Consider the following 24,623-nt stretch of genomic DNA (forward strand, 5'->3'; position numbering starts at 1 on the left):
TGGTGCTGGGCAGGTTGGTATCCTGGTGCTGGGCAGGTTGGTATCCTGGTGCCGGGCAGGTTGGTATCCTGGTGCCTGGCAGGTTGGTATCCTGGTGCTGGGCAGGTTGGTATCCTGGTGCCTGGCAGGTTGGTATCCTGGTGCCGGGCAGGTTGGTATCCTGGTGCCGGGCAGGTTGGTATCCTGGTGCCTGGCAGGTTGGTATCCTGGTGCCGGGCAGGTTGGTATCCTGGTGCCCTTGTAGGTTGGTATCCTGGTGCCGGGCAGGTTGGTATCCTGGTGCCCTTGTAGGTTGGTATCCTGGTGCCGGGCAGGTTGGTATCCTGGTGCCGGGCAGGTTGGTATCCTGGTGCCCTTGTAGGTTGGTACCTCGCGGGCGGGTGCCCTGAGCACGCGGGTGAAGTCACCCCTCAAACAGCTTGCATCCAGAAGCCATGGCCAGTAGTCAGTTTGAGTGGCAACGCATGCGGAAGCCACAGTTGAGTCTTAACCAGCCACATATGTCGGACCTCCTCACGGTCTAAAACTTTACTTTAGCTGCCAAAAAAAAAGAAAGTTGTTTGCGGTTGGCACAGAAATAGTGGCACAAGCGGCATTTGATATAGATAGCAGATATAGCTGAGGAGTGATTTCACCAATCTGCGTGTCCCGACAGGTTATTAACCTGGTAGGTTGGCAGGTTGGTACCGCGACAGGTTGGTATATTACTGTAACATTATTTTATTATTTACAGATCAGTTAATAAGTGAAATGTTATGTGAAATAATCCCTCTTCTGTTTTCCAGACCCATCAATGTGTTCTCTTTTTCTGACCTGGAGGAGGGAAAGATCACTTTCATCCACACTGGAGTTCCTACATCTAGGCTGGCTCTCAGAGTCAGCGATGGACAAAACGTAAGTTCAACATCATGGTCAAAGTAAAGGTGGACTGTGGACAGAGCATGTTGCCATAAAGTACTGCACCGTGTGTGAATTGAGTTGAGTCTGTGTAAATGCTCCAATGAAGGCCCTTGGCTCAAATGAATTGAGTTGAGTCTGTGTAAATGCTCCAATGAAGGCCCTTGGCTCAAATGAATTGAGTTGAGTCTGTGTAAATGCTCCAATGAAGGTGTTACATTTATTGGTGTGTGCCAATAAAAAGGTGGACATTGGGATGTGCCACCTTTTGAGTGTTTATGACGTGCCCATGTATCCATGGCAGCTTAACATGTTCATGTTTACATTGTAATTGATATATTGCTGCAAAACCTGTTGCTTGCCAACAAGCTAGTTCATTTACTATCATAACTCTCTATTTATACCCTTGGCAATTATTACACAATTTACACATACTTATATTATACTCATAATATTATTATATATAATGTGACAGAAGCATCCAGTATCTTCGTGAGTTAAGAAGGTATTGAAGTACTTTATTAAGGTACTTTCAGATGGCCATCGATTAACGCAGACAGGTCAGCTCCAGGTCTGCTCAAGAGGGGCGCGACAATCCAGGTCTAGTCAGTCGCGGGCGTGTGCACGAAACGAGCCGTTACGTGATCACTCACGTAAATACTCTTGCGCTGTCGCCCCACGACTCTCAGTCCAAAAACGCAGGTCTAGGCGTGTTAATCGCTGCCCGTTTGTAAAGACCTTTAGTATGTTTGTAATTTTTTAACAGCCTTCATTCATTAATTTAATGATTCATCTTGAGTGTTTTGATGATTATTTTAGAATAATGATAAATATCTGACTCTCCATTCCTCAGGTGAGCAACACTGTAGTTCTGAGGATAATGGCAGAGGAACTACAATACAAACTGGCCAATAACACTGGACTGGAGGTGGACCAGGGCGGGGCCTCACTCATCACAACCAATCACCTTGCAGTGCAGATCAACGTTGCTGATCAGTTAGTGGAAATACGCTATGATGTCACACAGGCACCTCAGTATGGCGAGCTCCAGAGGTTGCATTCAAGCGGAGAGTGGAAACCCACTGCCTCCTTTTCCCCGAAACTTCTAGAGAAAGAACGGATCAGATACCTCAGCACCTACTATGGCCTCCAAACGCAGAACGTCACTGATCAATTCAAATGCGAGATCCAAATGGGTTCCTCCTGGGCCTCGGAGGAGGTCGTTTTTCCCATCGCTGTACGGTGGATCTCCTTCGAGGTCACGCGTAACAAAATGGACGTGAACGGCGTCCGAACGAAGGCTTTGACGTCGGAGGACCTCAACGCCGTCTCTAAGGGAGTGAGCCTCCCGGAGAGCGACCTCTTCTTCAGGCTCCTCACGGTGCCAAAGAAAGGCCAGCTCATGTTCAACCAGAACGTTCTCAGAAGAAACATGACCTTTTGTCAGGAGGACGTCACCGACGGCCTGCTCAAATATGAACTGGAGGACAGGCCGCAGGAGGACGCCAGGGACTCGTTCGTCTTCAAGGTGTTCTCCAAACACGCCAGCTCGGCAAAATACGACTTCAGGATTGTCATCGTGGTGGAATCGTCCGCCGTCACCGTGGTGAACCGGGGGCTGTCGGTCGTGGAGGGAGAGAGCAGAGTCATCGCCAAGGATGTGCTCTTCGTCCACACGGCACAAAACAAGGCAGTCCACTACGCCGTCACAGCAAGTCCTCGCTGCGGGCAGCTTAAGAGGATAAACCTCTCCAACTCCACGTCTCTCAATGACAACCTGACGACATTCAGCAACCAGGACATCGCCGAGGAGAGGCTGATGTACGTGCACGACGACAGCGAGACCAAACACGACTCCTTCACCTTTCGCGCCACCGTCTACAGGCCACTCAAGCACGGCGGACGGAAGGAGGACAAGAACGCCGCGGAGTACACCTTCAATATCTCCGTCGAGCTCGTCAATGACCAGAGACCCGTCCGAGTGGTCGATAAGGTTTTCCAGGTGGCCCGCGAGGGTCAGCGGCTGCTGACGCTGGACGATCTTCGATACCACGACGACGACTCAGACTTTGAGGACGGGTGGCTGGTGTACACGCGGAGGGGCATTCCCCTGGGAGAGCTGGTGCTGGCCAGCGACACCACTCAGAAACTCTACGAGTTCACTCAGCAGGACCTGGAGCAGGTTGGTTAAAGGCCGATTCTATATTGTAAAATGACAAATGACAAATGAAAAAGTGCTTTCCCGGTTTTAATGGTCAAGCTGGAACTATGCTGTACGTTCTTTAACGATATGACTAAATGGAGTACTCTAGAGAGCAGTGGTTCTCAAACATTTTCATGTCAAGGACCCTCAAATTGATATTTTTGTGCCCGGGACGCCCACAAGTTGAAGACTTTTCAAAAGTACCCCTGGATCCCCGGCGTCCCAGACCCCACTTTGAGAATCACTGCTTTCAAGGACAGAATATATTAACCCATTCTGACCTGAGATCAGATTCATATACGAGGTTTCCACTGGACACACACTGGTCTGATGAACCCATTCTGACCTGAGATCAGATTCTAGAAATGTCAGTCGTTCTTCGATTTTTCAAAAAATAGCAGACCTACAAGCTCGTATCGCGCCACTCGGTGGCGCGATATGAGCTTGTAGATCTGCTATTTTTCAATAGCTAAAGCATAACATGATGCTGACACCAAAATGGGTGCCCGTTCAGAATGGGTTAAAGCTTACATTAACCCCTGGGCTACAATTAACGGAAAAAACGGATTATTGCTAAAAATACAAACCTCCCGTTCATGGAATTAACGGAATGACAATCAATATCAGTTATCGGGGGTTCAACAGAGCAAAAATTTATATTTTTTCGCTAATATCACTAATGTTGTATGTAATTTACCAAAAAACGGCCGAAATCCGCGTGATCGTGCGCTATCGTGCACGCGCGCCGTCTCTATGTGCGCTGTAAAAAATGTGATATTTTGCAATGTTTTGGGGTTGATTTGAGGTTAATTTGACTTAGATATGAAAAATATAGCATTAGCTTAGCAATCCGGACCAGCCAAGCTAGTGACTAGGGTCAAAATACTGCCGGATGTTGTTGATCGTTGAACCGGAAGTGACTTAGGAAGATTCGTCTATTTTGGCCAAAATCAGCATAATGGTGCGTTCCCGCCATCTGGTGGCAATTCGAGAGAATACACTAGCAATGAACAAAAAAAAAAAAAACATCTGTTCAAACCACCAGATCTTTCTTGTATGTTAAAACGATGAATTAAAAATATGCCAATTTGTTACCCAAACAAAAAAATTGGGATTGGTAGTCCAAGGGTTAATGAGCATTTGTGCCTGTCATAGACATGCGCAGAGCAAGTTCAGTCAGGGAACCTCAGTGCGGTCGCTGCCGGCCGTTAATTGGGCCGCCTCAGCATCACGCTCTCATTCACATGATTCACTCAGCCAATCACACACTCACTCCATCTTCATACCGGCTACTTTAACCGGAGGTTTGCATTTCTCCTCCTGCTTCCTTCCTTGCTGCTGAGTATCAGCGTGCTGCTGTATACCAACCTGCTGCTCACCCATCTCCACCCCAGTTACCACCTGTCATTTTGGATCTACTGTTTAGGTACGAGGGATTCAGAGTCCCTATGGCCGGGACTGATGCGCTTGATCTGAGTACCTAAAAAGCAGATCCAATACATCACCAAACCATAATAAATATATTGCTCATCTTATATTCAATAAATATATAATTCATTCTTGAGTTGTCCTGACTGAACTCTATTTGGTGGCAGGGGCACCATGCATGCACACATCTTTGGTGAATTAGTTGTGGCAATTGAATGGGGAAGATTAACAGCCTAGGAAACCTTTGAGTTTAGTGTGAAAGAAATTGCACATTTTACTAGTAGGGATGTCCCGATTTTCACCGTATCATAAAATGGATATCATATTTTTTTGCTCTCATGATTCCAATCATTTGAAAATGACATGATCGGCACCGATTTCCGATCACGTGATCGGATCAGGCCACCCTTAGTTAAAGGACCACTTCACCACTTTTCAACCTATCGTCAAATAATTGGTCCCTGATGTTCATGAAAATACCACGATCCACACGTCAAATGGAAGGAATTTAGCACCAGTAGTGACATTTTCGATCAAACTAAGGAAGGAAAACCCTGTGTGTGTGCGTGCCTGCGTAACATCACTTTAGCAGATCTATCTGCTCTATCTCTAACACGCACACACGCATGCACACACTCACTTATCACTCACAGTGCCCAGTACCTAACAACAAAAACACACTCACTCTCCATCATGCTGTGTTGTAATGGAATACATTGTATTTCCTTCCCTCTTTCCTTCCCTTCCTCACCTGTCATTTCCTTTACTTGCCTGCACCCTTTCCTCTGCTCTCAGAAAAAGGTCCTGTTCATCCACAGAGGAGTCAGTTTTGGTCGTTTCGTGCTGTTTGTGACCGATGGGAAACATTACGTTTCAACACTTCTGGAGGTGAGAACAAAATTTAATGTATCTGTTCATATCTAAATAGACATTTCCCACATGTTATAATGATGATAAAAGGCTAAATATTTATATTGGTGTATTTATATAGCACCTTTTCACCAAAGCGCTTTAAAAAGCTCACCTTCTACCTCTTGAGCCACTGCCGCCCGCATCACCAGAAAGCTCATATATTGCTATAGGTGTTACAGTATGGGCCACTTCTGGAAATCTTTCAATTTTCCATCCATCTTCCAACCGCTTATCCTTAGTCGGGTCGCAGGGGCAACAGCTCCACCAGAGAGCTCCAGACTTCCCTCTCCACGGCAACATTAGTAACTTCCTCCCGGAGGATCCCGAGACGTTCCAAGGCCATTGAGTCGATGTGTATCCTCCAACTGCGCCTTGGTCTGCCCCGGGGTCTCCTCCCTGTGGGACGTGATCCTTGGTCTGCCCCGGGGTCTCCTCCCAGTGGGACGTGATCCTTGGTCTGCCCCGGGGTCTCCTCCCAGTGGGACGTGCCTCGAGGACCTCCCTAGGGAGACGCCTGAGAGGCATCCTAACCAGATGCCCGAACCACCTAAGCTGGCTCTTTTCCAGGCGAAGAAGCAGGGACTCTACCCTGAGTCTCTCTCGCGTGACTGAACTTCTCACCCTATATCTCTAAGGGAGATGCCAGCCACTGGTCAAACAAAACTCATTTCGGCCGCTTGTATTCGCGACCATTCTTTCGGTCATGACCCACACTTCATGACCATAGGTGAGAGTAGGAATGAAGATTGCTTGGTAGACAGAGAGCTTTGCCTTCTGGGTATTTCAAATTTGGAATTTCTTAATTGTTTTTGACATTTTTAATGCTGCCAATCTCTTATGGGGGTCCTTCCCTGGCACACATGATTTCCAGATGGGGGTCTGCGGCCAAATGCAGGATACATTTGGGAGTCCTTGGGGAGTACAGGCTTTGGTTTAGACATACTACTGTATACTACTACTGACTGGTCATTAGACCGACAACCTATCTCAAACCTAACCTAACCGCAAGCACGGGAGCAGCGCATGTCCTACCGTTGTCTCCACATGTCGGTCTGTTGGACCCTTAAACCACTGTTTTAATGTGTATCCCAGGTGAAGGCTCAGGACCCTTAAACCACTGTTATAATGTGTATCCCAGGTGAAGGCTCAGGACCCTTAAACCACTGTTTTAATCTGTATCCCAGGTGAAGGCTCAGGACCCTTAAACCACTGTTTTAATGTGTATCCCAGGTGAAGGCTCAGGACCCTTAAACCACTGTTTTAATGTGTATCCCAGGTGAAGGATCTGGACCCTTAAACCACTGTTTTAATGTGTATCCCAGGTGAAGGCTCAGGACCCTTAAACCACTGTTTTAATGTGTATCCCAGGTGAAGGCTCTGGACCCTTAAACCACTGTTTTAATGTGTATCCCAGGTGAAGGCTCAGGACCCTTAAACCACTGTTTTAATGTGTATCCCAGGTGAAGGCTCAGGACCCTTAAACCACTGTTTTAATGTGTATCCCAGGTGAAGGCTCAGGACCCTTAAACCACTGTTTTAATGTGTATCCCAGGTGAAGGCTCTGGACCCTTAAACCACTGTTTTAATGTGTATCCCAGGTGAAGGATCAGGACCCTTAAACCACTGTTTTAATGTGTATCCCAGGTGAAGGATCTGGACCCTTAAACCACTGTTTTAATGTGTATCCCAGGTGAAGGTCTGGACCCTTAAACCACTGTTTTAATGTGTATCCCAGGTGAAGGTCTGGACCCTTAAACCACTGTTTTAATGTGTATCCCAGGTGAAGGCTCAGGACCCTTAAACCACTGTTTTAATGTGTATCCCAGGTGAAGGTCTGGACCCTTAAACCACTGTTTTAATGTGTATCCCAGGTGAAGGCTCAGGACCCTTAAACCACTGTTTTAATGTGTATCCCAGGTGAAGGTCTGGACCCTTAAACCACTGTTTTAATGTGTATCCCAGGTGAAGGCTCAGGACCCTTAAACCACTGTTTTAATGTGTATCCCAGGTGAAGGCTCTGGACCCTTAAACCACTGTTTTAATGTGTATCCCAGGTGAAGGCTCAGGACCCTTAAACCACTGTTTTAATGTGTATCCCAGGTGAAGGCTCTGGACCCTTAAACCACTGTTTTAATGTGTATCCCAGGTGAAGGCTCAGGACCCTTAAACCACTGTTTTAATGTGTATCCCAGGTGAAGGCTCTGGACCCTTAAACCACTGTTTTAATGTGTATCCCAGGTGAAGGCTCAGGACCCTTAAACCACTGTTTTAATGTGTATCCCAGGTGAAGGATCTGGACCCTTAAACCACTGTTTTAATGTGTATCCCAGGTGAAGGATCAGGACCCTTAAACCACTGTTTTAATGTGTATCCCAGGTGAAGGCTCAGGACCCTTAAACCACTGTTTTAATGTGTATCCCAGGTGAAGGATCAGGACCCTTAAACCACTGTTTTAATGTGTATCCCAGGTGAAGGATCAGGACCCTTAAACCACTGTTTTAATGTGTATCCCAGGTGAAGGCTCTGGACCCTTAAACCACTGTTTTAATGTGTATCCCAGGTGAAGGATCTGGACCCTTAAACCACTGTTTTAATGTGTATCCCAGGTGAAGGCTCTGGACCCTTAAACCACTGTTTTAATGTGTATCCCAGGTGAAGGATCTGGACCCTTAAACCACTGTTTTAATGTGTATCCCAGGTGAAGGCTCTGGACCCTTAAACCACTGTTTTAATGTGTATCCCAGGTGAAGGATCTGGACCCTTAAACCACTGTTTTAATGTGTATCCCAGGTGAAGGATCTGGACCCTTAAACCACTGTTATAATGTGTATCCCAGGTGAAGGCTCTGGACCCTTAAACCACTGTTTTAATGTGTATCCCAGGTGAAGGCTCAGGACCCTTAAACCACTGTTTTAATGTGTATCCCAGGTGAAGGCTCTGGACCCTTAAACCACTGTTTTAATGTGTATCCCAGGTGAAGGCTCAGGACCCTTAAACCACTGTTTAATGTGTATCCCAGGTGAAGGTCTGGACCCTTAAACCACTGTTTTAATGTGTATCCCAGGTGAAGGATCTGGACCCTTAAACCACTGTTTTAATGTGTATCCCAGGTGAAGGCTCAGGACCCTTAAACCACTGTTTTAATGTGTATCCCAGGTGAAGGCTCAGGACCCTTAAACCACTGTTTTAATGTGTATCCCAGGTGAAGGTCTGGACCCTTAAACCACTGTTTTAATGTGTATCCCAGGTGAAGGCTCTGGACCCTTAAACCACTGTTTTAATGTGTATCCCAGGTGAAGGATTAGGACCCTTAAACCACTGTTTTAATGTGTATCCCAGGTGAAGGATCAGGACCCTTAAACCACTGTTTTAATGTGTATCCCAGGTGAAGGATTAGGACCCTTAAACCACTGTTATAATGTGTATCCCAGGTGAAGGATTAGGACCCTTAAACCACTGTTTTAATGTGTATCCCAGGTGAAGGCTCAGGACCCTTAAACCACTGTTTTAATGTGTATCCCAGGTGAAGGATTAGGACCCTTAAACCACTGTTATAATGTGTATCCCAGGTGAAGGATTAGGACCCTTAAACCACTGTTTTAATGTGTATCCCAGGTGAAGGCTCTGGACCCTTAAACCACTGTTTTAATGTGTATCCCAGGTGAAGGATTAGGACCCTTAAACCACTGTTTAATGTGTATCCCAGGTGAAGGATTAGGACCCTTAAACCACTGTTTTAATGTGTATCCCAGGTGAAGGATCAGGACCCTTAAACCACTGTTATAATGTGTATCCCAGGTGAAGGATCAGGACCCTTAAACCACTGTTTTAATGTGTATCCCAGGTGAAGGATCAGGACCCTTAAACCACTGTTTTAATGTGTATCCCAGGTGAAGGATCAGGACCCTTAAACCACTGTTTTAATGTGTATCCCAGGTGAAGGATCAGGACCCTTAAACCACTGTTTTAATGTGTATCCCAGGTGAAGGATCAGGACCCTTAAACCACTGTTTTAATGTGTATCCCAGGTGAAGGCTCAGGACCCTTAAACCACTGTTATAATGTGTATCCCAGGTGAAGGCTCAGGACCCTTAAACCACTGTTTTAATGTGTATCCCAGGTGAAGGATCAGGACCCTTAAACCACTGTTTTAATGTGTATCCCAGGTGAAGGATCAGGACCCTTAAACCACTGTTTTAATGTGTATCCCAGGTGAAGGATCAGGACCCTTAAACCACTGTTATAATGTGTATCCCAGGTGAAGGCTCAGGACCCTTAAACCACTGTTATAATGTGTATCCCAGGTGAAGGATCAGGACCCTTAAACCACTGTTTTAATGTGTATCCCAGGTGAAGGTCTGGACCCTTAAACCACTGTTTTAATGTGTATCCCAGGTGAAGGCTCAGGACCCTTAAACCACTGTTTTAATGTGTATCCCAGGTGAAGGCTCAGGACCCTTAAACCACTGTTTTAATGTGTATCCCAGGTGAAGGCTCAGGACCCTTAAACCACTGTTTTAATGTGTATCCCAGGTGAAGGCTCAGGACCCTTAAACCACTGTTTTAATGTGTATCCCAGGTGAAGGCTCTGGACCCTTAAACCACTGTTATAATGTGTATCCCAGGTGAAGGCTCAGGACCCTTAAACCACTGTTTTAATGTGTATCCCAGGTGAAGGTCTGGACCCTTAAACCACTGTTTTAATGTGTATCCCAGGTGAAGGTCTGGACCCTTAAACCACTGTTTTAATGTGTATCCCAGGTGAAGGTCTGGACCCTTAAACCACTGTTTTAATGTGTATCCCAGGTGAAGGCTCAGGACCCTTAAACCACTGTTTTAATGTGTATCCCAGGTGAAGGCTCTGGACCCTTAAACCACTGTTATAATGTGTATCCCAGGTGAAGGCTCTGGACCCTTAAACCACTGTTTTAATGTGTATCCCAGGTGAAGGCTCAGGACCCTTAAACCACTGTTTTAATGTGTATCCCAGGTGAAGGATCAGGACCCTTAAACCACTGTTTTAATGTGTATCCCAGGTGAAGGCTCTGGACCCTTAAACCACTGTTTTAATGTGTATCCCAGGTGAAGGATTAGGACCCTTAAACCACTGTTTTAATGTGTATCCCAGGTGAAGGCTCTGGACCCTTAAACCACTGTTTTAATGTGTATCCCAGGTGAAGGCTCTGGACCCTTAAACCACTGTTATAATGTGTATCCCAGGTGAAGGCTCTGGACCCTTAAACCACTGTTTTAATGTGTATCCCAGGTGAAGGCTCTGGACCCTTAAACCACTGTTATAATGTGTATCCCAGGTGAAGGATCAGGACCCTTAAACCACTGTTTTAATGTGTATCCCAGGTGAAGGATCTGGACCCTTAAACCACTGTTTTAATGTGTATCCCAGGTGAAGGCTCAGGACCCTTAAACCACTGTTTTAATGTGTATCCCAGGTGAAGGATCAGGACCCTTAAACCACTGTTTTAATGTGTATCCCAGGTGAAGGATCAGGACCCTTAAACCACTGTTATAATGTGTATCCCAGGTGAAGGTCTGGACCCTTAAACCACTGTTTAATGTGTATCCCAGGTGAAGGCTCAGGACCCTTAAACCACTGTTTTAATGTGTATCCCAGGTGAAGGCTCTGGACCCTTAAACCACTGTTTTAATGTGTATCCCAGGTGAAGGCTCAGGACCCTTAAACCACTGTTTTAATGTGTATCCCAGGTGAAGGATCTGGACCCTTAAACCACTGTTTTAATGTGTATCCCAGGTGAAGGCTCAGGACCCTTAAACCACTGTTTTAATGTGTATCCCAGGTGAAGGATCAGGACCCTTAAACCACTGTTTTAATGTGTATCCCAGGTGAAGGATCAGGACCCTTAAACCACTGTTATAATGTGTATCCCAGGTGAAGGTCTGGACCCTTAAACCACTGTTTAATGTGTATCCCAGGTGAAGGCTCAGGACCCTTAAACCACTGTTTTAATGTGTATCCCAGGTGAAGGCTCTGGACCCTTAAACCACTGTTTTAATGTGTATCCCAGGTGAAGGATCAGGACCCTTAAACCACTGTTTAATGTGTATCCCAGGTGAAGGTCTGGACCCTTAAACCACTGTTTTAATGTGTATCCCAGGTGAAGGCTCAGGACCCTTAAACCACTGTTTTAATGTGTATCCCAGGTGAAGGCTCTGGACCCTTAAACCACTGTTTTAATGTGTATCCCAGGTGAAGGCTCAGGACCCTTAAACCACTGTTTTAATGTGTATCCCAGGTGAAGGTCTGGACCCTTAAACCACTGTTTTAATGTGTATCCCAGGTGAAGGCTCTGGACCCTTAAACCACTGTTTTAATGTGTATCCCAGGTGAAGGATTAGGACCCTTAAACCACTGTTTTAATGTGTATCCCAGGTGAAGGCTCAGGACCCTTAAACCACTTTTTAATGTGTATCCCAGGTGAAGGCTCAGGACCCTTAAACCACTGTTTTAATGTGTATCCCAGGTGAAGGATCAGGACCCTTAAACCACTGTTTAATGTGTATCCCAGGTGAAGGATCAGGACCCTTAAACCACTGTTTTAATGTGTATCCCAGGTGAAGGTCTGGACCCTTAAACCACTGTTTTAATGTGTATCCCAGGTGAAGGCTCAGGACCCTTAAACCACTGTTTTAATGTGTATCCCAGGTGAAGGCTCAGGACCCTTAAACCACTGTTTTAATGTGTATCCCAGGTGAAGGCTCAGGACCCTTAAACCACTGTTTTAATGTGTATCCCAGGTGAAGGCTCAGGACCCTTAAACCACTGTTTAATGTGTATCCCAGGTGAAGGCTCAGGACCCTTAAACCACTGTTTTAATGTGTATCCCAGGTGAAGGCTCAGGACCCTTAAACCACTGTTTTAATGTGTATCCCAGGTGAAGGCTCAGGACCCTTAAACCACTGTTTTAATGTGTATCCCAGGTGAAGGCTCAGGACCCTTAAACCACTGTTTTAATGTGTATCCCAGGTGAAGGCTCAGGACCCGTACCTGCAGGTGACCAACAACACTGGCCTTCTGGTGCAGAGGGGCGGGGTTACGACCCTGCTGTCGGACAACCTCAGCGTCGCCACCAACCTCGACATCCGAGACCCGGGGGAAGTGACCTACGAGGTGTTCCTGCCGCCCAAATGCGGCGTCCTCTTCTTCCTGGGCGGCGACATCGGCGGGGGCGGCGGCGGGGGCGGCGGCGGTAGCGCGGCGAGCGACGCCACTCTGGTGTTCACCCAACGAGACCTGCTGGCGGGTCGCGTGGCGTACCGCCATGACGACAGCGGCCGGCTGGCGGACGCGTTCAACGTGTCGGCTAGGGCCAAGGAGAGGGAGAGGATCGCCGACGCGCTGACAGAGATGGGGAGGTAGGTCTATCTGTGTGTAGTTATTACATGTAACACAACACATTATTACACAACGCCTCGAACCGCGAGGCGTTGTGTGCTTGTAGGTTGGCTATTTTCACTATTTTAAAATGTTTTAAAAATAGTAATTAGAAAGAAACGGTTTGGGACATGAGTTTTCCACACGACAGCGACGATATAATCGCCTGGTTGGGATTATTTGTGTCAGTCTACAAGCAATTCTGAGCTTGTAGATCAGCCATCATGTTATCAATCATATGCAAGCCTAAAAGGCTTTCTTTTGCAGGGACCTTTTTTGTAAAAAAGAATATATGTTAATGACGTTTAGAAGATTTAGAACACTTTCCTGGGGTCTATGTGTGTAATATTTGGTTTTAGATATTTTAGATTTTTAGCAGGGTCCATGATGTCATAGACACTGGGCTCACTTCCTTCCTGGACTACAATTCCCATAATGCTTTGGTGTCTTACTGAGACCACATGTAGTCCAGAAAGGAAGTGAGACCAGTGTCTGTGACATCATGGACACTGCTAAAATCTAAATTATCTAAAACCACATACAGTATTACACACATAAAGACCCCCAGGAAACCTATATCGGTTTGCTAAAAGGTGTCCCTTTAACCATTTTGGGGTGGGAACCCCTTTTGGTGTTAGCATTATGTTATGCTTTAGCTATTGAAAAATGGCAGATCTACAATCTCATAGCGCGCCACTCGGTCCGCTTGTAGGTCTGCTATTTTTGAAAAATCATAGAAACATAGCTTTTTCAGAAAACTGTCAGGATGTAGAAGACATTAATCTGATCTCAGGCCTAAATGGGTTAACCCATACTGAACGGGCACCCATTTTGGTGTCAGCATCATGTTATGCTTTAGCTATTTAAAAATAGCAGATCTACAAGCTCATATCGCACCACCGAGTGGCGCGATACGAGCTTGTAGGTCTGCTATTTTTGAAAAATCGAAGAGCGACTGACATTTTTTAGAATCTGATCTCAGGTCAGAATGGGTTCATCAGACCAGTGTGTGTCCGGCGGGAACCTTGTATGAATCTGATCTCAGGTCAGAATGGGTCAAAACAATGTTTTATCAATGTCATGATGGTGCCGTGCAGCCCCAGACATGGGAGCAGAGAGGTGCAGCTGGACATTGGAGTGACCGTGAAGATCTATCCGGAGAGCCACCAGAGGCCTCCCACGGTGCTCCGCAACGCCGCCCTGGTGGTGGAGGGCCGCCAGGCTGTCACCGTCACCAGGCAACACTTGGAGGTACAATGACAAGCTACTGTATTACGGTCACATTTACACTTCATTTGCACGCATGTATGCATTAAAAAGGGACACTTCACCCTTTTTGTAAAAAGATATATGTTAATGACGTTTAGAAGCTTTAGAACACTTTCCTGGGGGTCTTTATGTGTGTAATATGTGGTTTTAGATATTTTAGATTGTAGCAGTGAGCCCAGTGTCTCTGATGTCATGGACACTGGGCTCACTTCCTTCCTGGACTACATGTTGTCTTAGTAGGACTGCCATCCCCCTATCCACAATGAGGAGCAGTGCACCAAAGAATTATGGGAATTGTAGTACAGGAAGGTAGTGAGACCAGTGTCCATGACATCAGAGACACTGTGCTCACTGCTACAATCTAAAATATCTAAAACCACATATTACACACATAAAGACCCCCAGGAAAGTGTTCTAAAGCTTCTAAACGTCATTAACATATACTTTTTTGCAAAAAGGGTGAAGTGTCCCTTTAAGTTTGTGTTATGAGTCCATGATGAATGTTGTATGAATGAGGCGTTCCAAAGTCTGATGTTGAATAATCGGGACGCAAGTTTGTATTGTTTTTTATTCATGTCGCCCCTGGTGTGTAAGACCTCTACAGTTAAATTTTTGGCATTTGGCTCAGTGGTTCAACGTTTTGACCGCCAGTTTGGTATGCATTATTAGACCCCATAACTCAGAGAGTGTATATTTCCAGAGCTGTAATGGTCCTTACTATCAATAATTTACAGTAGCTGGGGACACACTTGAACAACCTGAATAACCCCCCCTGGGTATCCCCGGATCCCATTTTGAGAACCATTAGCTGACAGGAGCAATGGGCGATCACGTTTTGGCAGGCGCTTGATACTGATTAGTCAAATTTGAGAGCAGACCAGACTTGAGTTCTCAACAGCCCCGAAATTGACCTGTTCTGACATTCCATATGTTGATCTGACCTCATCAAACCCAGTACACTCAAGACACGCTCCGTATATGGCCTGTACAGAATTCATTCCATGCCAAAGCGCCAGCGCTCGCACAGCAGTCTGCCGTCAGATGAATTCATTTTCAGGGCAAGACCCCATTTGAAAAGATATGGCAGGGATTCTCATGTTTTAATTTGAACGATGCCCAGTTTGACATGCATAGGCTACTGACCCCCATTTGGGACCCAAAAATAGAATTCTTCCAAGAATTACTACTCATTTATTATTATTTTTTTAATTATTTGTATTAAATAATTATTTTCCTCCAGGTGGTTCATGAGGACAGCCAAGCCTCAGAGATAGTTTATTCTGTCCAAACCTCTCCTTCTCTGGGTTTCATCTTGAAGGCTTACCCTGGAGAGAACTATAAGGTAAGTCTTTTACACCTGTCTCGTAATTGGTGGATGGATGGATGGATGGACAGATAGATACTGTAGATACATGTACATGGGTACGTGGGTGAACAGGTGGGTGTGTTTGGGCCAACCCCATCCCTTAAAAAATGTGAATCACCTAAACCGGCCTGAAAATCCCTCTTTCAGGAGGCCAAAGGGGGAGGTAAATCTCACTTCTCCCATAAAAAGGTGATGGCATTGACTGCCTACTCCCCCAGTTCCATTTAGTGTTTGATATTTGTTGATGACATTGTATATTGGTGTTATGTTTTATGCTGTTCATGAATTGAATACATAGTCCCTACAACATCTTTGTGTTATCCTTTTAAGCCTCGTGCATGACCCGTTCAGTTTGCATTTCTGTCTATTAACGTATTCAATCAATCAATCAATCAATCAATCAATCAATCAATCAATCAATCAATCAATCAATCAATCAATCAATCAATCAATCAATCAATCCCTCCAGGGCAACATCACCTCGTTCACCCAGGAGGACGTGAACCTGGGCACGGTGCTCTACCAGAACCAGGACCCAGGCCGCACCAACGACTCTGTCCTATTGGACGCCAGCAACGGAGTCACACAGGTTGGGCCAATCAGGTTGGAGATTGATGTGATTCCTCTGCTCCTCCCCTTACAGGTACAGCATGTTTCTTAAAACATTGTTAAAATCTAGCTACGTAAAAACACCTGGGCCTATAACTAGCTTTACAATTACATTATACTTTATTTATTCATTATTATATTAATTATACACCAAACATCCATATTTGACCTTTCTGTATTTTCTTGTGAACTGTAAACATTGTTAATTTCACAATTTAACAGTGCATCATTATGTCTATGGAGAATTAGGAATTATGGAAGTCAAGACCTTGTTACTGTCCAGCACACACAGTCCGCCAATCAAGTCCGCTTCTCGGTTTGTGTTGACAGGTGGCTCTCTTGACCGTGGACGAGGGGTCATCCCTGCCACTGACCTCTGACACGGTCAAGGTCACCAGTCGTCACTTCTCGGGGATGAACTTTGTGTACCAGGTGGTGATGGCTCCCAGACATGGACAGTTGGAACACAGCAGGATACCTGGCATGGCCATCACTGCCTTCACTCACGCAGAGGTTAGACACGCACGCACGCACGCACGCACGCACGCACGCACGCACGCACGCACGCACGCACGCACGCACGCACGCGCACGCACGCACACACACACACACACACAATTTACAATTTACAATTTAGGCATTTAGCAGACGCTCTTAATCCAGAGCGACTTACATTTAACCCATTCTGACCTGAGATCAGATTCTAAAAATGTCTATTACATCCTGACAGTTTCATTATTAACCCATTCTGACCTGAGATCAGATTCTAAAAGTGTCTTCGATTTTAAAAAAATAGCAGACCTACAAGCTCGTATCGCGCCACTCGGTGGCGCGATATGAGCTTGTAGATCTGCTATTTTTAAATAGCTAAAGCATAACATGATGCTGACACCAAAATGGGTGCCCGGTCAGAATGGGTTAAGCAAGAACAAAATCATGGGAATACATCACATAAAAGCATTTATCATGAAACATGCGTAAGCTAAGAAGGTAACAGTGGAATATCTATATGATGAAACTATACATACACTATACATAATAAACTATACATATTCACTACTATGCTATACATAATTATGTACTATGGCGTGCTATGACTATATACAATACAAGTATAGTGCTGTCTACATAACATGCTATAAGTCTGTGTCAAATGCTATCTAAGCCAACATAAATGCTATCTAAGGGGTTAGGGTAAGTGCTATGGGCCATGATGGAGTCTGAAAAGGTGGGTTTTCAGGCTACGGCGGAAGATTGGGAGTGATGCTGCAGTTCTGACTGCAATGGGAAGTGCATTCCACAGTTTTGGAGCCAGAAGGGAGAAGAGTTTGGGACGTGTGGAGCGTTGTCCCGGCGTTTTTAGTGAGGGTACTTCCAGTTTCCCTGCGTTGGCTGATCTGAGTGCGCGGGAGGGTTTGTAGGGTTCAATCATACTTGTAAGATATGGGGGAGCCATACCTTTGGTTGCTTTGAATGCCAGCATCAGAGTTTTGTATTCTGTGCGGGCAGCGACCGGGAGCCAGTGGAGGGAGCGGAGCAGGGGGGAGACATGTGAGAATTTTGGCTGGTTGAAGACCAAGCGAGCTGCTGCATTTTGGATCAGCTGGAGAGGCTTAAGTGCACATGCTGGTAGGCCAGTAAGGAGGGAGTTACAATAGTCGAGTTTTGACAAGACTGTTGTCTGGATTAGGAGCTGGGCTGATTCCTGGGTGAGGAACGGTCTAATCCGTCGTATGTTATAGAGTGTGAACCTACATGATCGAGTGACAGCTGTGATGTGAGCTTTGAACGAGAGCTGACTGTCCAGGACAACACCAAGATTCCTGGCTGTTGGGACAGACGTTACCAGGGCGTTGTCTACGGAAATAGTTAGCTCCCGCATAGGGCAGGACTTAGCTGGGAAGAAGAGAAGCTCAGTCTTGTCTGGGTTCAGCTTGAGGTGGTTGGAGGACATCCACTGTGAGATGTCAGCCAGGCATGCAGTGATGCGCTCTTCCACCTGAGTGGCAGAGGGGGGGAAGGATAGGAACAGTTGTGTGTCATCGGCGTAGCAGTGATAGGATATATTGTGAGCAGAGATGATAGTGCCAAGGGATTTAGTGTACAGTGAGAAAAGGAGGGGACCAAGTACAGATCCCTGTGGGACCCCAGTTTGGAGGGTTCGGGGGGATGATAGCAGACCTTTCCAGGAAACCTGGTAGGTCCGATCGGTGAGGTAGGAGGAGAACCACTTTAGTGCCGTTCCACCGATGCCTAGCTCAGCTAGGGTGTCTAGGAGCAGCTGGTGGTTCACTGTGTCAAATGCTGCTGATAGGTCTAGGAGAATCAGTACTGCAGAGTGGGAAGCAGCTTGGGCAGCATGTAGTGCTTCTGTGACTGCCAGCAGGGCAGTTTCTGTGGAGTGGGCCTTCTTGAATCCGGACTGGTTGGGATCCAGCAGGTTGTTCTGTGAGAGATGGAGAGAGAGCTGGTTGGAGACGACACGTTCAATGGTTTTAGAAATAAATGAAAGGAGTGATACCGGTCTGTAGTTCTTGACATCTGAGGGGTCAAGGGTTGGTTTTTTGAGGAGTGGTGTTACTCTGGCTGACTTGAGGGCAGATGGGACGTAGCCTGAGGTTACTGAGGTGTTGATGATGGAGGTGATGAAGGGGAGCAGATCAGGTGCAAACACACACACACACACACACACACACACATGCACAAACGTATACACTTATCATTTATCTGGTACCGTGTGTAGTTTAAAATGTACAGAATTGTTTACAAAGACGCTGTGTTGTTTACCTGGTATCCTAGTTTCTTTGAGGCAATAATACACTGTTGTCTCTGCTCTCTACTGTATTTATGTGATTATTTACCTTATTTATTGACTAGAGTTCATGCTCATGCAGATTATTTTGATCTCTCATGTGTAAGTCGCTCTGGATAAGCGAGCGACTGCTAAATGCCTACAGTATTATGGTCAATAGTTGTAAATTGTGAATCCTGTTCTGGGATGAACATTCAGAAAACACATCAGATCTTACAGAATAAGCTTCACTGAAGTGGGTGAAATTAGTTTTTGTGTAAAACGTGTTTTCCAAAATAGGGAGAAGAAGAAAAGGGAGGGGGGGATCTATCATTAAAGTGTGTTAAAAAAAGAAGGTATATACTGTTACACATACTGTATACTGGGGGTGTCGACACTTCTTTGACTTGAGAACTACAACAAGATCTACCAAAAAGAAATCTCATTGCTGAAAATAGTTATTCCTGAGGGGGCTTTCAAATAGCGGTGCTGGCGTTACAAACATACTTGGAATGGGAGATCAATCAATCAATCAATCAATCAATCAATCTTTATTTATATAGCACGTGTAAAAACAACCGAAGTTGACCAAAGTGCTTCACAACAAAACAAAAACAATAAACAAATTAAAATACAATACAGTGCCTAAAAAGGTTAAAATCAGTTCACATTAAAAGCAAGGGAAAAAAGGTGCGTTTTGAGAAGGGATTTGAAGATGTTAATTGATTGAGCAGCTCTAATATGGGGGGGGAGGTTGTTCCAGAGCTTAGGGGCTGCCACCGCAAAAGCGCGGTCACCTCTTGTTCTGAGGGTGCGTGATGTTGGCACGGTCAGCAATGACTGGTCCGCAGACCTCAGAGCTCTGGTGGGGTTGTATTGGTGTATATGAGTTCGGCCATATATGGGGGGGGCCAGGCCGTTGAGGGATTTAAAGGTGAATAAAATAATCTTGAAATCAATTCTCTGTTTTATGGGGAGCCAATGGAGTGAAATTAAAACTGGTGTGATGTGGTCATATTTTTTTGGTACCGGTGAGGAGGCGGGCAGCAGCATTTTGTACCATTTGGAGTCGTCTGAGAGAGTATTGGGGGATACCATAATAAAGGGTGTTACAGTAGTCTAGTCTAGAGGAGATGAATGAGTGGATGATGACAGATTGTTTGAGGGGAAGGTAGGGTTTGATTTTGGCAAGTAGACGTAGATGGTAGAAACTAGTTTTAACAACCGAGCTGATCTGTTTGTCGAAGTCGAAGTGGTTGTCGAATATAACGCCAAGATTACTTGCACTGGTATGGATGTTAGATGTAAGGGGGCCGAGGTTGGTGACAGAGGGGATGGGGTGTTGTCCAAAGATGATGATTTCAGTTTTGTTGTCATTAAGGTGAAGAAAGTTTGCGTCCATCCAGATTTTAATGTCCTCTAAACAGTTGGTTAAGGGGTTGAGTGAGTTATTGCTGGCGGATGTGAGTGGCATGTAAATTTGGACGTTGTCAGCGTAGCAGTGGAAGGAGATATAGAGGGGAGAAATTGTAATTGTTAATTTTCTGTATGTAGCTTTGTAATGCTATTGACGTTTGTGGGCTATAGAAGCTGTGAAGTGATGTCAATCACTCAAGTCACCTTCATTCAAGTAGCAAATGTCAAAAAAATGCTTTTTAGTATTTAATTTATTTATCTTTAGGGCCATGCCTGCATGTGGTCTACCTGCACAGCCTTTGTGATCTACTGGCATATCACGATATACCTTTTGGGCACCACTGCTGTGTACACATAGCATAAGACCAACAGATACCAGTATGTACATGAATCTACAGTACAAGCTCCCAATGCATTGCACTGTGAGCGCGCAGGTGGGCTATTTCCGAGATTTGGTGTAGAGTAGACTCATGAAAAACACCTGTCTCTTCTGTTCTCCTCTGGTCCACGTTGAAGGTGGAACGCGAGTATATCTCCTACGTCCATGACGGCAGTGACACGGTGCGCGACAACTTCACTATCGTGGCCAACCAGACAGAGATCATGAAGCACAGTGTCCCGGTCACGGCTCAGATCAACATCATACCTGTCAACGACGAGGCTCCTGTTGTCACAGCCAACGGGCCACTGAAGGTGAACCACTTATTTCATTTATTTTTTGAGTAATTGAGATTTTCTTTTTATTAATCCGTCATGCTCATTATGGCAACATTTTATCATGAGCATTAGTGAGGACCAATTATACGAAGAGAGGTTAAAAAATCATGAAAACAGCCGATCTACAAGATTTGCTGTGAGCTTGTAGATCGACTGTTTTCACTATTTTTGAATGTTTTAACCCATACACAAGCATTTTCCTCCTCTCCTCTCCTCTCCTCTCCTCTCCTCTCCTCTCCTCTCCTCTCCTCTCCTCTCCTCTCCTCTCCTCTCCTCTCCTCTCCTCTCCTCTCCTCTCCTCTCCTCTCCTCTCCTCTCCTCTCCTCTCCCTCTCCTCTCCTCTCCTCTCCTCAGGTATGGGTTGGCTCAGTGACAGAGATAACTGTGGATGACCTGAGTGCGGAGGACCTGGACACCGGGCCAGAGGATTTGGAGTTCATCGTCACCCCACCCAGCAACGGTAACCTGGCCCTGAAGAGTGCCCCCTCCAGGCACATCCTCAACTTCACCCAGATACACATCCTGAATAGACAACTGGTGTTCAAGCACAGCGGTGAGAAAACTACACATGAGAAGGAAACCTAGCTATACACACTGTGGGTGTTCTGGCTGCCGGGCTAAAAAGGCTTAAAGGTTTGCTAAAAGGCTTAACCTTAACCAGTAGAATATGAGTACTACAGTGTTCTAAACACTTGCATGTACAGGCCTACAATTTACAGAGTCAATTGTTTAACATTCCATTTCACACAAACCATGCAGCGACAGCTGTTAGCTGTTAATAGAAAGTACAATTTAATCAGGAGCGTTGTCTGGCCGCTGTGTTGACATTCATATTTGCATACAGGTGCTCTGTCGGGTGGATTTCACTTCCAGGTCAACGACGGGGTGAACTTTGCACCTCGTCAGATCTTCAGCACGGTGGCTCGCTCTCTGCTCCTCAGCCTGCAGAGAAACAGGCCATTAGGAGTCTACCCTGGTACAGTACTGCACGCACACACGCAGAAATACTGTTACAAAGCACGGGACCGTACCTATGTTCCCTCAGCTCTATGTTCCCTCAGCCTACGACAACCTACCTCCTCCCTCACCCTAACCCTAACCTCCCCCGGGGCAGACACCTAAACCTAACCGCAACCCTCTCCCGACCCGCAGCGCACCTCGGGGCTGAGGGAACATAGGGCTGAGGGAACATAGGTATGACCCCCAAAGGACTACACGTAGAAAGTACTCGTTATGCAGAATGTCCCATTTCACAAGTTTTCACATGTATAAAATGTATAAAAATCATTTGAAGATAGCATTGCAACACATTGTGATCTTGTAGATGTGATGTATGAAATGTATACGATGAAATGTATACGGTTGAAGTGGTTAATGTATGTATTCTACTAATAATCGAAATCTACTAAGTAACTAGTAACAAAGAATTTCTAATAATTGTAAACGATGTTTGGAGCTTAAAAACATTAATTCGGCCCAGGCGGTGGCCTAACCGTCTGGGCACCCGACTGGTAATCCAGTCGCAGTGTGCCGCGGGTTCGACTCCCGAGCCCGACACGGCCTTTACTGCATGTCTTCCCCCCATCTCTCTCCCGTTTCCTGTCAGCCTACTGTCTGTCCCTTCAAAAAAACAATAAAAAGGCGTAAGCCGCAAAAACAAATTCTTAAAAAAAAAAAACATTAATTCAATCTCCTGCTAACGATATAAATGATCCGATCGTCAGAACACAGCCTTTGACCCTGGCACGGAATGGCCCATTTTTACTTCCGGTTCAAACATAAGAACAAGAGCTCTTCTTATCTGCTGTTTCATTTCATTGGCACTGGCCACCTACTGCCCCTAAGTAGTACAGTACTTGTGTAAATGTAATTAGTTACGTTAAACCACCGCACGCAAACGCACGCAAGCACGCACGCACGCACACAATCACTCACGCACGCACACACGCACGCACGCACGCACGCACGCACGCACGCACGCACGCACGCACGCACGCACGCACGCACACATGATGCACACCACACACAGCACACAAACGCTGAACACTGAATCAAACACTAGATGGCAACGTTGAGACCAGATGGACATCATGTTCAAGGGCACTATCGAGCCATACAATACAAAAATAAAACCAAGAACAGTCATTTCAATCCAAAACTGTTTTTATTTTATTTATTTAAAATAAAAATAAATTCTTTGGCCAGTTTTTAGAACTGCATATTTTTGTTCCCCAACAGGCTCCGTGACACCCATCACTCCCAGAGAACTCCAGGTGGCGATCAATGACAACACGGACTCCAAAGGAAACTATTCTGTGGTGTTCGTGGTGACTTCTCCCCCTAAACTGGGCCGTCTGATTACTAAACTACCGGACAACTCCACCCGCTCTGTGTCCACGTTCACACAGAACATGGCAAGTCCCTGTGCAAACATGAGTTGTTCATATACCGATACCAGTATCAGAAAAGCTGCAGAGTATTTGGCGAGTATGTCAGTCTATGGCATTCCGAATTCATCACGTGAGATTTAATTTACAGTTTTGAATTGATTTTGCACTGCTGTTTTGTATTCTTACTATTTATATTGTTATTTTACTAACTTGCAGCTGCACTTTAACTATTATTATCCCATTCTGACCGGGCACCCATTTTGGTGTTGGCATCATGTTATGCTTTAGCTATTGAAAAATAGCAGATCTACAAGCTCATATCGCGCCACCGAGTGGCGCGATACGAGCTTGTAGGTCTGCTATTTTTTTTAAATCGAAGACACTTTTAGAATCTGATCTCAGGTCAGAATGGGTTAATAATGAAACTGTCAGGATGTAATAGACATTTTTAGAATCTGATCTCAGGTCAGAATGGGTTAACTATTATTATTAATGGATTTTGTTATGGACCCGCATAACTCTGAGTGTGTACAAATGGAACCAAATGTACGCGTAAGGGTCCATTTGTACACCCTCCGAGATTTGGAACCCTGTTGTTGAACACGAGGTGAATAATAAATGAAGTGAGAACAGAAACGACCAAATCATTGAAAATAACATCGACGGCCCGGACGGTTAGCTAACTTAGCTCAACCATCTGGGCACCTAGGCTGCCAAGCCAGCCGGACGGCGTGCCGCGGGCTCGACTCCCGAGCCTGACGGCCTTTGCCTTAGCGTGTCTCTCCCCATCTCTCCCCCTTTCCTGTCTGTCTACCGTTCCTTATCAATAAAGGCATAAAAAGCCCCAAAACAAATCCTAAAAAAATTAATAATTATAATTTGTTAGTATGCCTAACCAAGCAGCGCCCCACCCACAGCTACATAACGAAACAACATGCAACCATCACATTTCTCTCTCTATGGTCTTTGGATCCATCTGTCTCCTTCGTCAGGTAAATGACGGAGCGCTCTGGTACGACCAGAACCAGCTGGAGTCGGTCGCCTGGTCGGCGAAAGACTCTTTCTCCTTCACCGTGTCCTGTCCGCCTGCCACTCTTCCTCCCCAAGCCTTCACCATCCTCATCTCGTACCAGGCCGGTTCACACCCCCAAAACCAAGACCAGCAACAGAGACAGAGGACCAAGCTGCAGACCAATACCGGTGAGACCTGCTGC

The 24,623-nt window shown here is 45.7% G+C and overlaps 1 protein-coding gene across 1 annotated transcript in view; it reads left to right on the top strand.

Annotated features, from left to right (window-relative positions):
- Positions 1 to 24,623, top strand: part of LOC310878991 (chondroitin sulfate proteoglycan 4-like) — a 47,351-nt gene that overhangs the window by 12,004 nt on the left and 10,724 nt on the right. The window contains exons 6-18 of the mRNA XM_083793407.1: positions 786 to 894; positions 1,751 to 3,079; positions 5,324 to 5,416; positions 12,444 to 12,832; positions 13,949 to 14,102; positions 15,361 to 15,462; positions 15,956 to 16,129; positions 16,426 to 16,608; positions 20,819 to 20,995; positions 21,374 to 21,572; positions 21,864 to 21,995; positions 23,258 to 23,433; positions 24,402 to 24,609. Of these exons, the coding sequence (XP_083649533.1) occupies positions 786 to 894; positions 1,751 to 3,079; positions 5,324 to 5,416; positions 12,444 to 12,832; positions 13,949 to 14,102; positions 15,361 to 15,462; positions 15,956 to 16,129; positions 16,426 to 16,608; positions 20,819 to 20,995; positions 21,374 to 21,572; positions 21,864 to 21,995; positions 23,258 to 23,433; positions 24,402 to 24,609 (3,425 nt within the window). The remainder of the gene's footprint in view (positions 1 to 785; positions 895 to 1,750; positions 3,080 to 5,323; positions 5,417 to 12,443; positions 12,833 to 13,948; positions 14,103 to 15,360; positions 15,463 to 15,955; positions 16,130 to 16,425; positions 16,609 to 20,818; positions 20,996 to 21,373; positions 21,573 to 21,863; positions 21,996 to 23,257; positions 23,434 to 24,401; positions 24,610 to 24,623) is intronic.

Source organism: Protomyctophum parallelum (genome assembly GCF_964188405.1).
Source record: "Protomyctophum parallelum genome assembly, chromosome: 21".
Classification (NCBI taxonomy): Eukaryota; Metazoa; Chordata; class Actinopteri; order Myctophiformes; family Myctophidae; genus Protomyctophum; species Protomyctophum parallelum.